The following is a 12,521-nucleotide window of genomic DNA, read 5'->3' as shown; positions in this document are numbered from 1 at the left end:
GAGGGATTGTTCTGCATAGCTCAGTGCCAATCATTTCTGAAAAAGCAGTGTGCCAGACAACATCCAGTGCTCCAAATCTGCGTGAGGCTGGGGCAGTTGTCCCCTTGGCTCTGGGGAGTTTCCATGGGGAGACGTTAGGGCTGGTCAGATTGACTTGCTGTTTTCAGGGCAGTATTCTGACTCATCTGTTCACTTTAGATGAGAGATTCCTCAGAGCTCTTGTGTAAAGCATCATTCCTGGCCTGTAACCATCTTCCAGACTAAGCCTCAAATAACTCACCCATGGTCAGGAGATCTGTTTCCTGAGACATTCTCTACAGTAGATAGCTTGGTATGGCTGATGGGCGGGATCAGTGGGAGAGTGCATTTCAGGGGAAAGCCTTGTGACCTTCAGCTCTGGAGTTCTGAGCTCTGAATGTGCTGTTATATGGTTTATAGCGCTAAGCAAAGCCTGTTGTCGTCAATTTCAGCTGTGACTCAGAAAACATGATTTTGATACACAGTCTCTCCTGGTGGCTCTGTATGATGTGTTGGGGCCTCCCAGGTTTCAGAGGTCTCCTAGAATCCCATCTTTACAGGTATCCCAGACACCACAAGTGGTCTTCATCTCTTTGATTTATAGCATCTTTAAGTGAGAGGTCCTGAAGCTCCAGTCATGGTCTCATCATCTCAGAAAATGATTTTTCATTCAGACTTTCCAAGTCACTTGGGTCCAGTGCTGCTTATGGAATTGTATCAGGACTGTGTGAAAAGGAACTGTTAAGGATGCTCTTTTAAATAATTTCTTTAGAGGACTTACCATCTTAGGAAAGAGCTTTGTAACTATTCCCTTTTCTTTGAAGTGGCCCCATAGTTACCTGGGATATGGCAGGACAAAACTTGCTCCTCTTTCCTCCTGCCTGTCCAGGAAAGGCATGGGAACACTTGGGACCTAGAGAGGAGAGAGCCGAGAGCACCAAGGCATCCTGTCCTGATTCCTCAAGCTCAAAGTGCCAGGGTCCCAGGGGTGATTTTCAGTCAGTTGTTGAGAATCCAGTGGCAAGCTCACTTTGGATCTTGGCTTCAGGGGGAGATGATGCTCTGCTTCTGAGGACAGGGGAATCCAGGCTGCTGGATGGCTTTGGTATGAAGGTTTGTACATAACCCTCAGGCCACAAGCCTGAGTGTGTCTCAGATTTGCCACCACTTCAGGTCTTGAAATTAGGATAGATGCTTTTGAAAAATACATTTTAGCCCAGACAGAAAGCATGTACATGCTGAAGGAATTACAAGAGGAAGTGCTATGGCCTGCAGAACAGATGAGGTCAAATTAGATTATCATAATGTTCTCTCCAGTTCAAATCCGTGAACTGCAGCTCACAAGTCTACCAAGGTGGTTCGTGTCAGTGCATCTCAGGTCAGAAGCAGCACACCTCCTACATCCATTAGCAGGAAAAAAATGGAAGTTTACTTGGGCTGCAAAGCAAATGGTTTTCTATTTCATTAGACAAAATTCCCAAATGTGATTTTTCCATTTTGACATTTCTGCTTATTCTTCTATTTTTTTGGTTTGTTTTGTTTTGTTTCCTTGCTGTGTCCAAAACCTTCTCTCACTTTTGTAAAATGGAAGTGGCAAAAGAAAGGTGAAAATGTGTGAAAAGGAAATCCATGAGTATTACTTAGTGATAAAGCAATAGAGGGAGAGGCTGCCACGCCAGTTCTTCATATCAAAATACTTGGTTTTAACAGGCACAAAAGGTGAAGCTTTCAAAGAGGATCCCAAATACAGTGTGAGTGTCTCTGCTTCAAAGAGGTATCAATTTGGGGTTTTTTCGCCTTCCAAAACTCTGACTAAAATATATGGGCTGCTATTTTCCTGAGAAAGAAAATAGAAATTTATTTTTTTTTAGTACCGAGAGAGAGACTGAGAAGTGATCTCAAGCTGGCTGTGGCTTGTCAGGTGCAGCTGCAAGGGTTTTGAGCACGAGATCTCTAGGAAACACTTCTGTGGTTCCAAAACTTGAATCTCTCTGAGATCCAAGCTCAGGCCATGCACATGCTTTTTAAAGGAGATTATTTTTTCAACTGTAAGACAGAAGTCCTGGAAAGACTTTCATTCACTGTAGTTTGACTTAAGTTGGATGGTGCTGAAGATCTTTAGACAGCACAAGGAATTACTTTGACAGTTTCTCTAGATTCAGGCTACTACTCCTACTGCAACCTGCAACAGAAAGAGAGGAGGAAGGTGTCTTGGACCTACCACCTCAGGCACAGCTAGTCCTCTGTCTAGTTCAACATATATGAGAATGCCAGAGGAGCTCAAGTTGCTTCCCCCTTTTCTGCTTCGACCTGTGGGAACATGTTGTTCTGTATTATTTTTTGGGGGAAAAAGGGGTTGTCCATCAGAGTAATTTTTTTGGACTATTGGGTCTTTTATCTTGTAAGCAAGGTTATTTGTGTCAAATCGAAACTGAAAAAAGTCGGATCATCTTTCTCATGCAAGAGTTGGTCCGATGAAGTTTTCTGGTAGAGAAAGTCATATAAATTGCAACATAAGAGGAGGCTTAGAACAAATAAAGCCGTTTTATCATGGAGCGTATCTAAACTGTGAAATCTTTGCTGCAGGATATTGTTGCTAAAATTTACATAGGCTCCAAAATGATTGGGCAAATTCATGGAAGGTCTTTTAACATACACAGACACCACTTTGAATACAGAAAATCTCCAAATCAGAGTAGCTTGGATGGAGATGTAGTGTTCTGGGCTCTGTGGTAATATCCTTGCCTTATCTTTATGTTGATCCAAAGCTGTCTGTTAGTTGATATCTTGGGAGATTTTGGGCAAGGCAGAGCTCTGCTCTAACTTGGTGCAGCTGGTCTTTTGTTTGTCATCAGGAGAGAAGGTGATCTTAACAGAAACTGGAAGTGCAAAGGTCCTGGAAGAAATGAGGGCCTGCACCCGAATCAGGCTTTTGAACTCATGGTTTTGTTGTGTGTTTTTGCATTTGGTGAAGCAGCAGTGCAGGAAATACATTCACAATGACGTCTTTGCATGACTCACTAATCAGTTGCAGCACCAAGGGTGCTTGGAAAGTGCTTAAAACCAGTCTGCATCTCTCACTGGGCCTGAGGTAATTGTGTGTGGATGAGTCGGTCATGAAAGCTCGGCCTCTCAGTGAGGCAGCTCTTGCCCAGAGAGAGAGATCTCCTCTCTAAAAATACCCTGGAAGCAAACAAGAAAAAGGATCTGAGGTCTGAGGAGGGTTCTGACCTTTAGGCTGCCATCTAATACTCCATCCAAATTGTGGACCTGAGAGGTCCTGAGGTGTGACTAGGGTGATGGCTGTTACTGCTGCAGTGAGGGAAGATCACAGCATCTGAGGTGCTGGATCTGTTGAGGCTTTGTAGGTCTGTCACAAATGTATATTCATGTACTCCTGCCAGAAGAATGAGGTGGTTGACTTGGGTGTATGAAATAAGTTTCCCCTGCTTACTAATGGGAGTACCTTCAGATACTGATGGCAAATGTCTTTAAAGCAAGACTTGTTTCTGTGATTACAGTGGCCACGATTTTCCTCACTTTGGATTGGGAGAATGTTAATTAATTAATCCTTAATCTGCTGCTCTCTGGAAATTTCAGGGATCAAAGCTACTTGTCAACCTGCTGTGGATTTCCAAACTGGATTTTGGATTTTCTTCCACAGATCAGAGGGCAATTTATGTAAATTCTCACACATAACATGGTTGCCATGAACAGATGGGGAGGGGAGGAGAAGGGGAATCTGATCACCTCTCTTGTGGCAGTAGGCAGTTTGGCCTGTGGTAACAATGCCTCTGGAACAAAGGGTTCTCTGTGCTCCGCATCTGGTAGGCACATAGCCAAAAGCACTCTAGCAGTAATGGTCATTCAGGTCTTCTGGGGTTCATCTGATATTTGCCAGGTGCCTGTGTGAGAGTGGGCAAGGACACCTGGACGGGCCGTTCCGCTCTCCTGTGGCATGGAGCAGGTTCTGTCCCCTTGGCCAAGTCTCATTCCCAGAGTTCTGAGAGTGGGTCTGCAGAACAGGGTAAGAAGGACACAGCACACCTGTTCCCTGGAGCCAGGCTCTCTGGCCATGCATCTTCCCCCCTGGAATTGGCCTGTCCTGTTTGTGCAGCTGGGAGAACCTCACAGGGTTGTTGATGCTGTCTGTCTCTTGACAGGATGGCCGAGTGGTTTCTAGATAGTTTGGTTTCTATATTCCATATGGAAGCTGTCTCAACAGTTACTATTTTTCTGCCTGATTTTACTACAAATACATTGCTGTGATTCCTTCTAGGACGAGCTCAGACATTTTATTTGCAGTTCAGGTGGAAGGTCCATCTCCACAAGCCCTTTGCTTGAATATTTACAACTTTCAGAATCTACCTTTGTGAAAGTGCATCCAGTGTTTCCTATTAAACTGGTATTGGAAATTATTATTTTTTTAAATCTGCATGAGGATGTCATTGGGCTCCCCCACAGCAGATAACTAGGAATGAAACAGGAAAATGGAAAGATTTTAAAGTGGGACTAAACCTCTGAAAACCCTCAGGGTATTTTGGCCAAGGCTGAATGGATCATTTGTGATTATGGCACTTTTAAGTGAGAGGTGCTGAAGTTTCAGTTGTGGTATCCTCATCTCAGAAAATACTTTTTCAGACAGACTTATTTGGAGTTATTTGGGTCTAGTACTACTTCTGGAATTGCACTGGGACTGTGTGAAAAGGAACTGTTGAGGATGCTCTTTTAAAGCATTTCTTAGGGGGACTTAACCTCTGGGGAAGGGACTTTCTTTGAGTGAACTCTGTTCACTCTTCCAAGTGGCTTCAGTTTTTTAGCACCTGGCAGGACAAAACTTGCTCCTCTTTCCTCCTGCCTGTCCAGAAAAGGCATGGGAACACTTGGGACCTAGAGAGGAGAGAGCCGAGAGCACCAAGGCATCCTGTCCTGATTCCTCAAGCTCAAAGTGCCAGGGTCCCAGGGGTGATTTTCAGTCAGTTGTTGAGAATCCAGTGGCAAGCTCACTTTGGATCTTGGCTTCAGGGGGAGATGATGCTCTGCTTCTGAGGTCAGGGGAATCCAGGCTGCTGGATGGCTTTGGTATGAAGGTTTGTACATAACCCTCAGGCCACAAGCCTGAGTGTGTCTCAGATTTGCCACCACTTCAGGTCTTGAAATTAGGATAGATGCTTTTGAAAAATACATTTTAACCCAGACAGAAAGTATGCAAAAAAGTCACTCGTCTTTTTTTGCTTCTTGTTTAGGGGAGGCATAGGAACACTTAGGACCTAGAAAGCAGGGAGCACCAATCATCCTGTCTTGATTCCTCTAGCTCAAGGCACCAGGTTCCTGGGGGTGATCATTTACATGGGCATGTCGTGACACGACAAGAGGGAACGGCTTAAAACTGGGAGAGAAGGTTTATACTGGATCTTGGGATAAAGTTCTCTGTGAGGCTGGCGTGGCACAGTTTGCCCAGAGAACCTGCGGCTGCCCCAACTAGGGGTAGGTTCAAGGCCGGGTCGGACGGCCAACCTGGTGGAAGGTGGAGGTGATGAATCCCTCGGGAATGCCGATTCGCCTGTGCTGGGGTGCCGGAGGCCCCCGTTGGGTGCCCTCCCGCAGCCCATCACAGGCCGCGGGCACGGAGCGCTGCGGGGCGGCTTTGTGAGCCGCTAATCCGGGCCCCAGCTGCCATGGCGGCCGCGTTGCCATCGCGACGGCCCCGCCGGCGGCCGCCTTTGTTGGGGCCCGGCGCGGCCCAGCCGGGAAAGGCCCAACGCGGCGGCGGGCGGGGAGGGAAGAGCGGGGGTGGGGGCGGTTGCGGTGCTTCACCACCACAATAGCTGCCCGGTTATGGCTGGTGGTGCTTGGAGAGTCAGTGCGGGCACATCTCTGGTGGGTGCTGGATGTGGTGCCTCAGTGTGCCCAAGTAATGTAAGGTGTCCCCTGTAGCAAGGGTTAGGGGGGATCTGGGCCTTGCTTCACCTCACAGGTGTGTGCTGAGACCACCCAACTCAGCTTGCAGGCTGCCTTGAAAGGAGACATAAAGATGGTCATGTGTTGGTCTTAATGGCAATAAAATACATCAGTTATAGCCACAGACAGAGTTGAAGCCCTGGAGTTGTGTGCATATATATATATATATATATATATATATATACATACTAATGTACGGTATAATATTTAGATTTTAGTGGGAAACAGCTATCAAATAGAGTAGATGTGCTACAATAAATATGTTTTTGCAAGGCAAGTACATTTTGGGGTTCTGGGTAGACACCTCAAAGCAGAGCCATCGGTAAAAGCACAGAAGAAGGAAAGCTGCAGCTCTCACAGCATACACTATGGTTTGGGATGAAGCAGTTGCACATCTTCTGTCTCTGAGTGCCTGAGCACTGTGGCAGTGCCCAGCTATTGCCTGGGATATTGCTGTGCCAGGAGTTTGTGTGGAAATGCAGTGGGCTCTGCCACTTGCAGTTGCTCCTGCTTCCCAGGCTCTGCAGAGAGGAAGGTTGGTCAGGCAGAGTAAGTCAACAGTGGGTCTGTGCTCAGTGACACTAGTTTTTGTTTGTTTGTTTGTTTGTTTGTTTTCTTGTGCCCATCTCTCACTGTGATGGGTTTGTGGTCTCCAGCTACCTGAGCTGGGAGTGGCACTGCCTCAGAGTGCCTTTGAGCTTTCTCCCAGTGTTTACTGGGGAGGAGAACAGCTAATTCTTCAGCCTTCTTGTGAACTGGATGGGGGAATGGATCTAGATTTGAAAATGAGCAAAACCAGATAATAAAACTTGTTGAACTATTTTTAAGCCACATCAGCTTTCCCTCCAGTACATCACAGTAGTGCTGTACCATGAAGGGAAATAGTGCATATGTGGGGATGTGGCAATGGGGAATAACAGCGTGAGGAGTTGCCCTTAGTGTCCATCTCCCTAATTGTGTGTTCTGGGAAGCTGCTGAGGAGTTGCTTTGGGTCTGTGTCAAGGCTTATGTCCCCTGTGGCTCCAGGCTGGATGCTTGGCATGTTTCTCAGGTGTTTGTTTACTTGGCTGAGGGAGGCTGAGCCAGGATGTGAGATGTGAGGATGAGCCAGGATGTGTGTGAGATGAGCAGGAGCCAGGTTGTCTGTTGTCACCTGGAGAGGATGTGTTAGACAAGGCCAAGGACATCAAATATGATCTCTGTCTGCTTATGATGGTACTGGAAATGTCAGCAAGGGCTCCTTCCATCCACCTGGCCCTGAGGTGGAGCTGGGTGTCCTGTGTTGTCCTGGCCACCTGAGAGTAGGAGCCTTTCCCTTTTCTGACTGGACCCTTTCCTGTGGGGTCTCCATGGGTAAAGCCCGTGGCTGCCTGTGCCAGGGCACGGGCAGCACTTTGCCCTGTCCAGTGACTGTTCAGGAGGAGGCAGCAATGCAGCTTCTTCCTGGGGGGAGGCAGGGGAGTAATCCTGTAGAGTTGGGGGCGTGCAGGGCTTGCTGCTCAGGGAGCGGCTATCTCACATGGAGAAGGAGGAGGGCCAGGGCAGCTGCTGGCCGGAGACTGCTGCCACCTCCCCTGAGCACTTGCACGTCCAGTTTCATAATCGGATTAAGGCAGTGGTATTAGAGGAGGGATGGGTCAGTGGGACAGGTTTACACCGGGGCTTACACGGAGGGGATTGGAGTGTATTTTTTAACCCTGCTCGGGCTGACCTGTGGAGCGGATGCAGCTCCGCAAGGCAAAACCCGCGGGAAGATGGGGGGAAAAGTGGGACCAGGCGGGGATGTGCCGGGGAGGAGAGCAGCCCCAGGCCGGCTGGGGGATGGGATCCGGCCGCCCCTCCCCCCGGGAAGGCAGCCCTGCTCAGGCCTTGCAGTAAATTTGCTCTAATTACAGCCTCCAGCAGTGGGAAACCTCACTTAGAGGAAAGGCTCCTCTGGGGTGGGGGTGGGGGCGCTTCCCAGCTTTCCCAGGCAGGCTCTGTTGTCTGAGGCCTCCGCTTCCCCTGCCGCTGGGAGGCCCCTTATTCCTCTCCCCTCTCCAGCTTTGCTTCTCTGCCCCCCTTTGATTCTCCTCTCCTTTGAGGCCGGGATTTGGGAACAATGCCCTCCCTACTCCTTGGCCCCCGGCTGGAGCCGCAGGCAAACAATCGGGGTCGGTTGCTGCCAGGGGCTGGGCCGAGAGGGCTCAGCTCAGCAGCACCTGCCCCGGGCTGGTGGGGGAACCAGGACCATGCTGACTGTGGCTTGGGGAAGTGCCTGGTGTGGTAACTTATGTATCGTGCATATGTGTGCACACCCTTCTTGGGTGACAGGATGTTTCATCTTGAATCCCTCAGGTTTGGGGAGGCCAGGGAAACTCTGAACAATTGTGCTGGAGGATGCTCGTTGCAGCAGTAATAATCTGACTGCAGCCATTCTCTTTGCAGGTGGATGATGCGATGCTGATGTTTGACAAGACAACCAACCGACACCGAGGTGAGAGCTGTCTTCTGGCCCTGGGAGAGGTTACTGCAGAGGGTTTGCCTCCTGCCTTGCCTAGGGAGGGGTTGGTATCCCAGCAGCAGGAGATGCGGGTCGCAGCTGCTCTTTATCTTGCCTCCAGTCGCCCCATTCTTTTGGATCTGCATCCTTTACCAGTGGCCCTCTCAGCACAGAGAGCTTTTGTCCAGTGCGTTTCCTGTGCTGTAAACTCGTCGAGTTGCAGATATGTGAGAGGAGACGGCCCCCTCCTCTGCTCACCTCCGTGGCTCCAGACCGCAGTGTGTGTCTTACCTTGTCCCGAGTAATCTGAGCTCTGGGAAAGCTGACACGAGAGCCTGAAGAGTGCCTGCTTCTCGCCCCTTCCTCGGCCTGGAGCCCACTTGTGCTCCCAGGTCACCTTTTCTTACCCGAGTCCTGCTGATGGAGTCTGGTTACAGGATGGGAGCAAGGCTGTACTATTTGTGCTATAGGGACCCAGCCCATCCATGGGCGTCCCTGCCTTCCTGGTGAGTCCTCAGACCGACTACCTGGTGGTGTGGTGGGGCTTGACTCTTGCGTTCAGCTTGGAGATTTAATGGCAACAACTTGACCTGCAAACTTAGCTTCAGCCTCTTCCCAGTCAGGGTCAGTAACAGCCCAGTGCTGGCTGCTCTCCTGTGTGTTGTTTGAAGCACTTCCAAGCACTCCTGCCCCCAGAGCAGCAAGGGAACTCTCCCTTCTGCTCTAGCTACACTCTGTGCCCTTCAAATTTTTACTTTTTTCTAAAGCCATTAAATTTACTCTGACTGCCAGGCCTCGGCAGTCCTAGGATGCTGTTCCAGCTTCATTTTGAAAGGGAAGAAGCATTAACCCCTGTTCCTCCATGGGTGCCTTCCAGTCACTGGTCCAATTAGAGCTGCTGGGCATTTTGGGAGGCAGCAGGGAGAGCTGCCAGCCACTGTGTCAACAGCGAGTGGCTCAGCCCAGGGCATGAAAAAAAACCTTATGGGGGTTTAATGGGGCTCAAGATTGCTTTTGACATCAGGGTTTTTCTGCTGAATTCCTGAGCTCCTGTGCTTGTGAGTGTTGAGGTGAGTGATGTGAATCTACCTGGGCACAGACAGATGGAGGAGTTTATAGTGAGATGTTTCTGGCAGTGTGGAGAAGAGGTGGGGTTCTAGGCAGTGGATTCCCATCTGCTTTTAAATGTTATTTTACAGTGCCATGGAATTGGCCAGCTCTGGAAAGCGGAAAGTTCTGCTTAATCCCAGCTTGCTTGCAAAGCAAGCTTTAAGACATCCTCCCACCTGCCTCAGTTCTCCGGAAACGGTTGCAGTCAGCTTAGAGGAGTTCAGTCTGCCCACCCGAGCTGGGCTTTGCCAAAACTGTCAGCAAAGGGGCTGGTGAGAGAAAGGAGGTGTGAGTGTGGGCCAGGGGCCAGGAACACGCTGTCCTGTCTTACCCCAGATACAAACCTTACTTTGGTGAAACTTTGCAAATGACTGCCTGTATCTGCCTTGCTGTGTGCAGCTGCACTGCTGATCTGTGCCTGCTCACACGAGGCTTTATGGCCAGTGCCTGTGAGGGAGGGAGCTGCAGGGTGTTCCTGCTGGTGGGATGCGTTTAGCGAGGGTGGTGATGTCCTGGCAAACAGCTGTTGGTTTCCCCACCGATTCTTTGTGTGAGCATCTGCCCAGATCCTCCCCAGTGTTACCAGCCATGTGGTTTGCCTTGCAAATAGCAAAGTTTAAAAAAAACAACAAACCTGGGTTTGAGACCAGTTGGGTTCAGAGTGGGTGGGAAGTACAGGATGAGTAGGAGAGGAGAATCTATAAGAGGACAGTCCTCTTCTTGTGCATAAAAGTAGAATTTGCTGGAGAGAGAAGATGAGTGACAGCTGTTTTCGAAAGGGCTGATTGTACTGTGCTCTTCTCCTGCCAATAAAAGGCTGTGAGTAGAGGGTTCAAACTGTGAGAGGTCTGACCTGATCAGGGAGTTTTGCTTTTTCTTCAGGATTTGGGTTTGTCACATTTGAAAGTGAAGACATTGTGGAAAAAGTGTGTGAAATCCACTTCCATGAGATCAACAACAAAATGGTAAGTGTCTGGGGCAGAACATGGGGGAGCAGGGACAGAGTTGTGGGAGAGAGCAGGGCAGTGGCACAGGGGCAGGATGCAAGGCTCTTGGGTCCATGCATCTTCTTTGCAGTGGGGAATCAGATTCAGTTTTTTTCCCCAAAAATCACAGCAGTCAATCTGGGGAAGAAACTCACTTTATGGAGGTGAACAAGCATAATACTTTATTCTGAAGGAGAGCTAACTAAGCAAGGCATTGTGCTGTGCTTGGAGGTTTTGAAGTTACACAAAACCTTGTAGTGGCCTGGAAGGGGGCAGGTTTTCCCTTTATTCAGAAATGAGGAAACTTACGCTTTGGGGCTCTGGTGCAGGGTCAGGTAGAGCATCAAGGGCAACACCAGGAGGAGAACAGCAATGTTTGAGCTCCCCGTTGCCTGTGGTGGCTGCAGAGCAAGAGGGAAGGCTGGCACCAGGGGGACTGGGGACAGCGGTGCCGGGGAAGGGCAGCGGAGCAGGCTGACGGAGGTGGCTGGAGCTGGGACGTGCTGTCACGCAGGCAGCCCTGCCTGGCCTGCCTGTGCTCTGTGGCCGTGTCCTGTGACGACAGCCTGTGATCCAGCCTGTGACAGGCGAGCCTGATCCTTACTTTCTTGTGGCAGGTGGAGTGTAAAAAAGCTCAGCCGAAGGAGGTGATGTCCCCAACGGGCTCTGCACGAGGGCGATCCCGAGTAATGCCTTACGGGATGGATGCCTTCATGCTGGGGATCGGCATGCTGGGTAAGCCCCCGGCAGCTCTGCCGCTCTCCCCCCGCTCCCGGCCGTGCCAGGCAGCAGCTTAGAGGTTTATTCCGGGAGCGGCGAGGCGGCCAAGGGCAGCGCTCCCTGTGCGGGGCCGCCAAGGGCAGCGCTCCCCGTGCGGGGCCGCCGGGACCTGTTCGCGATCCCAACTTGCCCTCTGGTGGCACCTGGAAAAACTGCAAATGTGCCACCGCTGCCCTGCGACAGCCGGGCCGGCTGGGCACAGCCCCTGCGGGGCGGTTCTGCCCCTCGGCAGCTCCTCCACGGTCCCGCAGTGCCGTGGCACATGCACAGCAATTCCTTCATGTGGAATAGGATAACTGCAGAGCTGAGTGTGGAGTAATCTGTACCCAGGCATCTTCCCCTCTCCACTTCTACAGGCTTTCTGATGAATTAGTTCATTAAAGAGCCCCTAAGCTTCCACTTGAAACAGTGGTTTGTGTAAATGTCCCCACTGCCACTTAAAGACTGTTAAAATGCCCTTGAAGTTATAGCTGAGTATTGTCTCACTGTTCCCTCCCTCTCAGGTACAGCAAATATCTGGTATTGCAGGGAAAGCTATATATTTATCACGGGACTGTCTTGTAAGGAGAAGTTGGTGACAAGCAGGCTGGGTTTCACGTCTACCAATGCTCCCAAGGCAAAAGCATTCAGATAAAAATTGAAACAAAAACAAAAAAAAAAAGTCATTTGTAGCCCTATCTTCCAAGTCCACAAAACCTCATGCCTAGATCTGAGAAGTCAGCATGATCATTCCAGTGTGGGTGCTGGTCCTGGCTTGTCTCTCTTCTCACTTTCATTGGAGCCAGGACTGAGCTGACCCAAGAGCACTGTTTGCTCAGGATCATTGCTGGTGTTGCTGGGCAAGGTGTACTCAGCCTGGCTCTCAGTGCTAAGCCTGCTGAGTAGCAGTTAGTCACTGAACAAAACCCCCAAAAGGGCATTTTTCCACCAATGTTTTCACTTGACTTATTGAAGGAAAATAAATCTCCAGCCTGTGGTTTTGGGTTTTGCCTTTTCTAAGCCATCTGAATTTTAAAGCAGCAAGACTCAAACTGAGTCACTGGGAAATCCACAGACTCTTGTCTTAGGAGATCTCAAATCAAATATTCATCTGTGAGTCAATGCCCTGCATTCTCACTGGATTGTTCCTATAGGTGGTCAGCTTCCTGGGGAACAGCAGGAATTGTGCTCCTACCTGTGCCAGG

At 49.7% G+C, this 12,521-nt stretch overlaps 1 protein-coding gene across 8 annotated transcripts in view; it reads left to right on the top strand.

Annotated features, from left to right (window-relative positions):
• Positions 1–12,521, top strand: part of MSI1 (musashi RNA binding protein 1) — a 74,717-nt gene that overhangs the window by 53,550 nt on the left and 8,646 nt on the right. For all 8 annotated transcript variants that reach the window (XM_086855539.1, XM_086855540.1, XM_086855538.1 and 5 more), the window contains 3 exons: positions 8,407–8,455; positions 10,454–10,536; positions 11,175–11,292. In XM_086855539.1, coding sequence (XP_086711665.1) covers positions 8,407–8,455; positions 10,454–10,536; positions 11,175–11,292 — 250 coding nt within the window. The remainder of the gene's footprint in view (positions 1–8,406; positions 8,456–10,453; positions 10,537–11,174; positions 11,293–12,521) is intronic.

Source organism: Cyanistes caeruleus, chromosome 18, assembly GCF_971803275.1.
Source record: "Cyanistes caeruleus chromosome 18, bCyaCae1.hap1.1, whole genome shotgun sequence".
Lineage (NCBI taxonomy): Eukaryota > Metazoa > Chordata > Aves > Passeriformes > Paridae > Cyanistes > Cyanistes caeruleus.
This window is presented reverse-complemented; position numbering and strand designations above follow the sequence as displayed.